The sequence below is a fragment of the Copidosoma floridanum genome, unplaced genomic scaffold (assembly GCF_036245765.1).
Source record: "Copidosoma floridanum isolate Cflo_tuat_1 unplaced genomic scaffold, Cflo_Japanese_pri ptg000013l, whole genome shotgun sequence".
Classification (NCBI taxonomy): domain Eukaryota; kingdom Metazoa; phylum Arthropoda; class Insecta; order Hymenoptera; family Encyrtidae; genus Copidosoma; species Copidosoma floridanum.
Window position 1 is genome coordinate 2295204 of NW_028321890.1, and position 10746 is coordinate 2305949.

General features: G+C 41.3%; 1 protein-coding gene across 1 annotated transcript; it reads left to right on the forward strand.

Annotated features, from left to right (window-relative positions):
- The first annotated feature begins 4372 nt into the window (after positions 1–4372).
- Positions 4373–9015, forward strand: LOC149374792 (uncharacterized). The gene is made up of 5 exons (XM_089591675.1): positions 4373–4814; positions 5094–5522; positions 5922–6562; positions 6788–8234; positions 8459–9015. Exons 1-5 carry the CDS (start codon positions 4373–4375, stop codon positions 9013–9015), a joined length of 3516 nt encoding a protein of 1171 aa, XP_089447801.1.
- Positions 9016–10746: the final 1731 nt, after the last annotated feature.

Here is a 10746-nt window from a genome sequence, read left to right on the forward strand (position 1 = left end):
TTTCCTTGAGTATAACCCCGGTTAATTTGTGGTGGTAACAATCGGCTAAGAATATTATCTGTACCGAGGAAACTCTAAGATTGGGAACCAACACACCAACAATGATTGTGTTTATATGTCGGAGGGCGGGTTCGTTGCCCTGTGTAAAAGAGTGAAATTGCTCAGATTGCCGATGATGTACAATACTTGAAAAATAATTATTATCAAGTTTCAAAATTTATCTGTTGAATAATCAATTAATTCCTGCACCATATACAGCAATTGTTTATTGATTATTACTTTATTGAATTCTCCTGAATATTCCCTTAATTTAATAAATTTAATAATTTAATATCTTTTTTAACTTATTCAATATTTTTCTAATCTAATATCTTTTTTTTTTTTTTATTCCTGCCCCTTTTTTTGGTACAGATAATATTCTCAGTTTATATAAACGATTTGAAATCTCAACAGCTATTTTTCTAGTTTTTATCTTAAACTATAAAAGGAACTCGCAATTTTACGTGGAGGGGAAGGTTTGCTTAAATAAGTATAATCAATTTATTTTTAATTATCTTATATTTATTCAATCATATGATTCTAAGGAAATTATATCTTTAATTTTTACATGTATTAATTATATTTGAGTAATCGCAATTATTTACGTTAATAATAAAAAATATATAATATACTTGATAATTAACTTAAAATTTATCCGCCCTTTTAATAGAGAATTTTACATAAATGACAATTTGAATTTTCCCTCCTTAATATCTCTGCTTAAACACGTTAGGTTAGACTAATACGAATTTTTATTACAACCACGGAAAGTTAGTGTTAGGTAACTACCTATCCGACCAAGTCACGTAAGGTTAGGTCGTTCTCAGGGCCCTTGGGTGTCTTGAGCACTGCTCAAGTCGTCGACCCAGGAACTTCGCCTAAGAACGTGGTCGCTAACCCTAGTGCCTCGACTACTTGGGGATGCATCGTCTCCACGCTTAAAGCGGTCAAGCACCGAAAGTCCAAATAGGTACCGGTTAGTGGAAGTGTTACCTGTTGGTGGTGTACACACTTACTTTTCAGCTATCGGCCTTCGTACTTCGCCTCTTTCTCCCCCTTCGTGCTCGTCGCGGTATTGTACCGGTGCACGGGAAAGTTCCAGGTCTGGGTGAGCAACCGATATACCGCGTCCCAGGCTCGCTGGAAGAGGAACTTATTAGGCATTGCGCACTGGTGCCTTTTATGCTAACGTTATTTCCTTTTTAGTAGCAGGTTTTCCCTTCTTTGGGTGAACGCGCTCTAGCGTTTTCTTAACGTACTAGACGCATATTCCCCGTGTGCGGCGTTCAAATTTGAATTTTTAAGTAGTAATTTTTTATAAAATGAAATATATGTATGTTTTAAAAAAATTTGTACTACTGAATTGTCTATGAGACGGATTTTTCATTACAAGAAAATATAATAAATAGAAGAATATAAATATAAATGTAAAGCGTGTATTATAAATTTTAGGTGTTAGAAGTGCCCTCTTGCAAGACTATTGTATCCAAATTAAGTTTTAACGTATTTTGGTAGTTGATTCGAATACCTTTTACTTTACATATGTCATGCGTCCCATTGGTTGGGCCACGTACACGATAACCATAAAACTTTGGTCCTCCGAACACAAAAGTTTCTATAAAAGAACCCTCTCCATACTCCTCCAACTCGTCTGTAAGTTGGCCTAATAACGATCCTGTGGGCGGATTATATTTCTCGGGATCTTTAGTGTGAGTTACAAAAATAATCGAATCAGTGTCGTAATATAACACTCTTTTGCCCAAATTTTCTAAATAGGAATACAATTTTAATCGTGTTTGAGCTGTGATGTAAGCATCTATAGCTACATTTGTACAGGGGGACGAAAGTGCCGCTTCGTCTTTGTACCTCCATGTGACGTACATAACATTATCATTTGCCGGAAGACAATGTTCAACATGAATTTCTTTATCATATAACAGCTTTAATAACGATTTATAATCATTTACCATGTGTTTAGTCGAAACAACTAAAATTCGTAGACCGCCTCATGAGCGGTGGAGAATCAACCTCGCAGCACGCCGAAGGTGGCAGCACACCGAGTTCACACAAAATTTATCACATATTCACATATGCAAGCGCCGGTCAATTTCTTTCTTATCTTTATCCTTTTTCTCCTTTTATTTAAGTTGGTACAATTAATCACTCTCGCGCCAACTCTCATTATGTCTCTCTCTCTACACTCTCATTAGCTAGACATTTTCTCTCTTTCTCTATAATGCGCCTACATCTTCATCTCCTTTGCTCTTATTAAGTGTCCTCGGGTCATAGGTCTCTCCCCCTCTTAATTGCTTACATCATTCTCTCTCTCTTTCTTCTTCTGGCTTTTCACATAAGATATAAGGGATTGATGGGTCCTGACGACTGGAGCGGGTGGGAGAATTAAAAAGGGAAGGGTGGTCTTGCGACTACTTTGGGTGGGCGCGCTGGGCAGTTCCAAACTATCTGTCTATACAGAGTGGTCTACAGTTGTCAACTGCGATCTCGAGTATCTGGCATAGTTGGGTATTATATTCGTCCTACTGGTTTCTACATCTTTCCTCATCATCATCACGCACACGTGTATCTGGGGGTCACCTTTTTGGGGTTAATTTTTCTCACGCTTTTTTTTTTATCATCATCGTCATCTGCATCATCTTCGAGAAGCTCGGCGTGCTGCGAGTAAAGCCCGGTGAAAATCGGCTTCACGGACCGTGCGACGTTTGTCGATTCGTGAGTTTTTCGAGACACGTGCGGACGCGCACGTATACGTTTTCTACACACAATACACAAATACACACTCTTCATTGCAGGAAGTTTATCTTAAATTTATTGTTCAACCTCACTCGTTTGTATTTTTATTAATTTTTCTTCTCTTGGGTTTTTCTCTTCGGAGTTTTTCCCTTGAGCCACGAAATATATCTTCGTTCGTGGCTCATAATCAGTGCATTTTAAATTTATTTCACCTAGTTCATTCCCATCCTCCGTTCCGATAAATTAAGCAAAAATTTTCTTTTTTTTAGGTGGATTTAATTAATCATTGGTATATTGAGTAGTTTTTTTGTGCCGCGATATCACCTAAATTTTAAGTAACAAATTAGTTGACTTCGTAAAAATAGACGCAGCCAACAGGGCAGCAATACTCTTGCTACAATTAATGGTGCCTCCTGTGAGGTTGAACTTTTTCTTGTCGTATCACGTATTCGATTTTTTCGCGTGTCATCGTCGAATTGTTGATCGTGTTTCTGAGGATTGACGCTTTGCCACGAGGACCACAAGGAGTTGGAGAAATTTCAACGAGGCCGTTGCCATCGGCGCCAGCAACGGGGGATCTCACCACCAGTCGTCACGTGCATCTTCGTCGAGCAAAGATAAGTCCTAGAGTCGATAATTTTTCACCACCCGTTATATTTAAATATTTACTGTTCAATTTCCATTTTTTTTTTATTTCATTGATTCTTGCCCTCCCTTGTGCATTTGCCGTATAAACCATTTTTTTCTGTACCTTTTTTATTTTATTTGTTCGTATTGAAAATATTAATCAATTGAAAATTTCCCTTCTTTATTTTTTATTTTTATTTCGCATTCATTTAGCTTATTTCTATTTTTTAGTCAATTTTTATTTTTTGAAAAATAGCAATCATTTCACATTTTACCCCACCTAATTTAACGTTTTTGTCGATCAGTGTCCCGTTATAATTAAGAATTCTTTATACTTTTCATTTTGTCAATAAACAATTATAGTCTATAAGAAGTGCGCGAGTGTCGTTTTTATAATACGTGAGTGTCGGTTTGTGCAAGCGAGATATTCAGTGCGAACATCAAATTCGAATTTTGAGAATTTTTAGACAAACAAAGATTCGTTGGGAGACGGGATCACGCGTCGTTAATAAGCGGGAACGCGCGCGCTCGGGAAAGCTAGGCCTAGTAGAAGAGAATCGAGAGTCTGACAATGACAAGGGGGCGGTAGGACGCGCTTGATCTCGCACGCCAAGGTCTGCGGTCGCGTGTCTTTTAAATATCTGGTCGCACGGGATTTTTCAGCATTCTAACCTTTTAATTTCGAGTTAAGTTAATGTCATAAATTAGTTTTAATAATTAATTTCTTCCGTAGTTTTTTTTGTTCACTTTAATACAATATTTAGAAAATTTAACAATAGTCAACTTTTTGTTTTTTATTTTTTGTAACAAGTTTAATTTTTTTCTTCAAGTTCATTTTTTATCAAGTTATTATTTTTTTTCTGTTTTCTCAAGTTTGTATTTTTTTATCAAGTTTTTATCGTTCTGCTCTGAGAATTAGTTCTATCTTTGACAGGGTTACATCCGTTAAGTAAGAATGGCGCAAAATAGAGCCGTCCTTTCAAAACGTGCCGCCCTGAAGGGACAGCTTACGTCGATCGTGAACGCTCTTGAACAAAAAGCGATCGACGAAACCAATGCGATGCTGCGACTCGAGCGGTTAAAAACTAGTTTTATTGCGTACGAAGAGTTGCACTGCGAAGCCTTTGAGGAGCTTGCCGAGCTTGATCCGGACGATCAAAATCACATCACGATCGAGGATATTAGGGACCGTTATTATTCACTTGCGGCACGTATCACGTTCATGCCAGGTGGGGCTGTAAACAATCCCATGAACGGCACGCAACCTCTCGGCTCGTCAACTTTTTTCGAGAAGCAAAAGCTTCTAAAACTTCCAGTTGCCGAACTCCCCAAGTTTGATGGTCAACACGAAAAATGGATCACGTTTAAAAACGCGTTCGGAACCATGGTAGATGCGCGTACGGATATCGATGACCTAGTTAAATTTTTCTATTTACAAAACGCATTACAGGGAGAGGCTTGAAACAAAATTTCAATTTTCGACGCGACCGCAGAAAATTACAAAAATGCGTGGAAGGTTCTCGTTGATTTATATAATCAGAAGAAAGTTCTCGCGTCAAAACATTGAGATGCTCTGTCGAATGTTATCATCAAACCGTTAGAGGTTGCCAACGCACAGGCGTTGTCAAGATCAGTCGATGACACCCGTCAGCATCTGAATGTTTTGCATTCGTTAGGCATAAAACCGGATGGATCGATGATCGTGCGTTTTTTGGAGCGGGCCATTCCAGTCCCCATCAGACACAAATGGGAGGAGTCGTTGGATTTAAACGTTCTTCCAACGCTTGACCAGTTTTTCAAATTCATTCACATGACAACTTTCCATTTGTCTACGATGGAGGACGAAATCAGGCGTGTGAATCAGGAAAAGGGGGCGAAGCGTCAAGGGGACCGAGAATTTGAGACAGCTGCGAAAAGGGCGAAGAACACGGGACAGGCGCCCGCGATGGTCACTAGCACGAACGCATTTAAATGTTCGAGCTACGGAGAGGCACACCGCATCTACTCTTGCCCAGAATACAACAAGTTGAGCGTCGAAGAGCGATGGAAAGTTATCCAACTGAAAAAATTGTGCCAAAATTGCGTAGAAGTACACTCAGGGAATTGTAGAGAGGGGTCCTGTAAAACATGCGGCGAGCGGCATCACACATCTCTCCATCGTGACTCAAAGAATACGAAGCCAAGCGCGTGACTTGAAGTGGGCGTGCTAGAGACGATCACACAAACCGCACAGTCACAGCTAATGATGAGCACAGTTATTCAAGTCAAAAATGCGCAGGGTAATTTCGTCGAAGCACGCGCTCTTTTTGACACATGTGCTACGGCCCATTTTATAACTGGGAAATTCGCGCATGAATTAAAACTTCCGTTAAATGCGTGTTCCATCCCCGTAAGCTTGATCAACGCATTAAACACGACTACGAAGTATCGGGTCGAGATTAATTTCCGGTCACGAACAAGCGATTTCGCGAAAACTTTAACTTTTCTCACCATCCCTAAAATAGCCGATTTCGTACCCGATGAGCCTTTTCCGCGGTCGTCAATAGCGATCCCACCAAATTTGAAACTTGCTGATCCACGTTTTCACATTCCGCGTCCAGTAGATATGCTTATCGGCTCCGGAGCCACGTTATCACTTCTATCAGTCGGTCAAATACGCGTTTCGAACGGAAGCGATTTAACGTTGCAAAAAACACAATTAGGTTGGGTGATCGCGGGTGGTATTGCGAATGACAACCTCGAAAAATCAGCAGTGACGTGTAACTTGAGTGCTTCAACCGAACAGTTAGCAAAATTTTGTGAAATCGAAGAGGTTAAAAACGTAGTGGGCGTATCAGATCCGGAGTCTCTATGCGAGCGGCATTATGTAAAAAGTACAACACGCGATGGAACTGGGCGGTATATTGTGCGTCTTCCATTTAACGAAGAAGTAGCGGATTTGAGAAACTCTCGCGCGCAAGCCCTTCGTCGGTTTCATGCGATGCGCCGAAAATTGCAAGCAGACGATGAACTCAATCGCGAATATACGAAGGTACTTGACGAATACATAGCACTCGGACATATGACATTGTTGCAAAACGAAACACCAGACGGATACTACATGCCACATCATGTGGTCGTAAAATCATCGAGTAATACGACAAAGGTGCGTGTAGTATTCGACGCGTCTGCGAAAACCGACAGAGGCGTTTCGTTAAATCGAAAACTACTTGTAGGCCCCACCATTCAACCGAAACTTTTCGAACATTTGATGCGATTTCGATCTTATGCGTTCGTCTTAACGGCAGACATAGAGAAAATGTATCGGCAGGTCTTAGTGCATCCCGACGATAGGTGATATCAGCGTATTTTTTGGAATCATGGAAAAGAGATCGCGGTATACGAGCTGAACACGGTCACGTTCGGAGTCGCCTCTGCTCCCTATCTCGCGATACGAACGCTTCACCAGTTGGTGGACGATGAGGGGCGCAATTTTCCGCGAGCAGCAAAAATTTTGAAACGCGACTTATACGTTGATGACCTGTTAACAGGTGCAAATTTGATCGAAGAACTTGCGATACTTCGCGACGAAATTATTGGTATCCTGGGGCGCGAAAAATTCAATATTCGACAATGGGCATCCAACCATCAATACGCGTTCGATACGCTAGATCGGAAAATTTTTGAGAGTGATTGTACGGTAAAGACGGAAGCAGTTTCGAAAACACTCAGGGTAACTTGGGATTTGCGAGCGGATACGTTTATTTATACCGTCAAAGAAATTACAATTCCAAATAAAATCACGAAGCGCTATATACTTTCCGAGATTGAAAAGATTTTTGATCCACCGGGTTTATTGGGGCCGGTAGTTCTGTACGCGAAATTAATTATTCAGGAGTGTTGGAAACAAAAGTGTGATTGGGACGAATCGGTACCGCAGGAGTTGTATTTGCGATGGGTGGAGTTTGCGAACCAGCTGTCTCTCATCCGCAATTTTGCAGTAGACCGGAAAATTCTTATCGATAGGCCTACGAAAATCGAGTTACATGGATTTTGCGATGCAAGTCTATTAGGTTATGGTGCATGTTTTTATTTGCGTTCAGTAGATCGGTATGGAAATTGCGTTGTGCGTCTGGTATGTGCGAAGTCTCGAGTAGCTCCGGTAAAGTCGAAAACGATTCCGCAACTGGAGCTATGCAGTGCCCTGCTCCTCGTGGGATTATACAGTGAAATGCGTCCATCTCTAGAATTTGAAATTCATAAAGTAGTACTCTGGTCGAATTCAACGATCGTATTGCATTGGCTTAGAAAATCACCGGAAACCCTTAAAGTTTTCGAAGCAAACAGAGTTAGCAAAATTCAAGCGCTGGACGTCGTTCACGAATGGATGCATGTGCGAACGAAAGATAATCCAGCTGATGCACTGTCCCGAGGTCAATTACCTACCGAGTTTTTGAAAAATCGAATGTGGCTGAATGGACCTGAGTGGTTGAAAAAATCTGAAAGCGAGTGGCCGAGAATGGCGTTAACGTCACCGAGCGAATTACCAGGTCTTATGAGCAAAACGTGTCTTTTAGTAAATTCAGTGGTAGAAATTTTTTCGCGATTTTCCTCATATTCCAAGATAGTCAACGTGATTGCTTATTGTCTTCGTATGCGTCGTTCAAATAAGTTCAAAGGGAAATCGATCAGCGTGGAAGAGAAACTTGAAGCGGAGCGTCGGGTGTTAAAATTAATTCAAGCAGAGCAATTGGCTGAAGAAATCGCGCGTGTTTCTGCATCTAAAAAGGTAAAAAGTGCACGGTTAGCAGCGTTCGATCCATTTGTTGATGAGCATGGTATTTTACGAGTTGGCGGACGCTTAAAAAACGCGAAAATTCCTTCTATCAAAGGTATCAAATTTTATTACCATCGCACCATCATGTTTCTGATTTAATAATCCGAGATGCGCACTATCGTACTTTGCATGCGGGAATCCAAACTAAGTTACACACTATAAGACAGCGTTTTTGGTTGTTCGACGGAAAGCAACAAGTTCGAAAAATCGTACGAAAATGCGTAGAATGCGTGCGCCATCGCTCCAATCTGATTCATAGTAAAATGGGAAATTTGCCATCAGCACGCGTTTCCGAGTCAGGCGCGTTTACTCACGTGGAAATAGATTTTTTTGGGCCGATGTACATCAAAGAGAAGAAACTGCGGAATCGTAATCGCGTTAAGATTTATGGTTGTGTGTTTGTATGTATGGCATCAAAAGCAGTGCATATCGAAATAGTGAGCGATTTAACCATCGAAGGATTTTTAGGCGCATTTAAGCGTTTTTGCGGCCGACGCGGCATTCCCAAGCACGTGTTTTCGGACAACGGCACGAATTTTGTCGGAACAAGTAATGAACTACAAGAAATGTACGCTCTGTTCAACTCTGACCAGTTTCGTGATGATGTTGATCATTTCGCAGTCCAGAGAAACATCATCTGGCATTTCAATCCGCTGCTTTCACCACACTTTGGTGGGATTTGGGAGTCGGCAGTAAAATCGTTGAAACACCATCTTAAGCGAATGATCGGCGAACAACTCTTAACTTTTGAAGTACTTAATACCCTCGTTATCGAAATCTAAGCCATTCTCAATTCTAGACCACTTTATAGTATATCGAATGATCCTAATGATGTAGCGGCCATCACGCCAGCACATTTATTAATTGGAAGACCGTTGAATTTTTTGCCGGAAGCTGACCTTTCTTGTGTTCCAGGTAACCGATTGTCAGCATGGCGTTTCATCACGAAAGCATGACAAGATTTTTGGAAGCGATGGCACCTGGAATATTTGCATGAACTTCAACGTCGACAAAAGTGGAGCAAGTCCAATCACGAGATCGGTATCGATTCCGTCGTCCTCCTCATCGATAAAAATCAACCCTGCATGCGATGGCGACTGGAGGTTGTCGTCGAGATCCACTCGGGCACTGATGGCATCGTACGAGTCGTCACCGTTAAAACTGCGCAAGGGAGCTTCAAACGCAACGTCACATCGTTGTGTCCACTACCGATCTCATCAACACAAGAAGACTAAATTTTCGAACGTGTTGTCTGTCTTGTATTAAACCGATTGGTGTAAACATTGCTCGAATGGTAAACACACTTCCACACCACTACACTCACACACCATCGTACGATTCGCACAGGAAGCACTTTTTCGAATACGCTACACATACGATGTTTTCGATTTGCTCGCCTTCTCTCGCAACGGGGGGAGCATGTTTAGTCAAAATGACTAAAATTCGTAGACCGCCTCGTGAGCGGTTGAGGATCAACCTCGCAGCACGCCGAAGGTGGCAGCACACCGAGTTCACACAAAATTCATCACATATTCACATATGCAAGCGCCGGTCAATTTCTTTCTTACCTTCATCCTTTTTCTCCTTTTGTTTCAGTCGGTACAATTAATCACTCTCGCGCCAACTCTCATTATGTCTCTCTCTCTACACTCTCATTAGCTAGACATTTTCTCTCCTTCTCTATCATGCGCCTACATCTCCATCTCCTTTGCTCTTATTAAGTGTCCTTGGGTCATAGGTCTCTCCCCCTCTTAATTGCTTACATCATTCTCTCTCTCTCTCTTCTCCTGGCTTTTCACATAAGGTGTAAGGGATTGATGGGTCCTGACGACTGCAGCGGGTGGGAGAATTAAAAAGGAAAGGGTGGTCTTGCGACTACTTTGGGTGGGCGCGCCGGGCAGTTCCGAACTATCTGTCTATACAGAGCGGTCTACAGTTGTCAACTGCGATCTCGAGTATGTGGCATAGTTGGGTACTATATTCGTCCTACTGGTTTCTACATCTTTCCTCATCATCATCACGCACACGTGTATCTGGGGGTCACCTTTTTGGGGTTAATTTTTCTCACGCTTTTTTTTTATCATCATCGTCATCTGCATCATCTTCGAGAAGCTCGGCGTGCTGCGAGTAAAGCCCGGCGAAAATCCGCTTCACGGACCGTGCGACGTTTGTCGATTCGTGAGTTTTTCGAGACACGTGCGGACGCGCACGTATACGTTTTCTACACACAATACACAAATACACACTCTTCATTGCAGGAAGTTTATCTTAAATTTATTGTTCAACCTCACTCGTTTGTATTTTTATTAATTTTTCTTCTCTTGGGTTTTTCTCTTCGGAGTTTTTCCCTTGAGCCACGAAATTTATCTTTGTTCGTGGCTCATAATCAGTGCATTTTAAATTTATTCTACCTAGTTCATTCTCATCCTCCGTTCCGATAAATTAAGCAAAAATTGTCCTTTTTTAGGTGGATTTAATTAATCATTTGTATATTGAGTAGTTTTTTTGTGCTG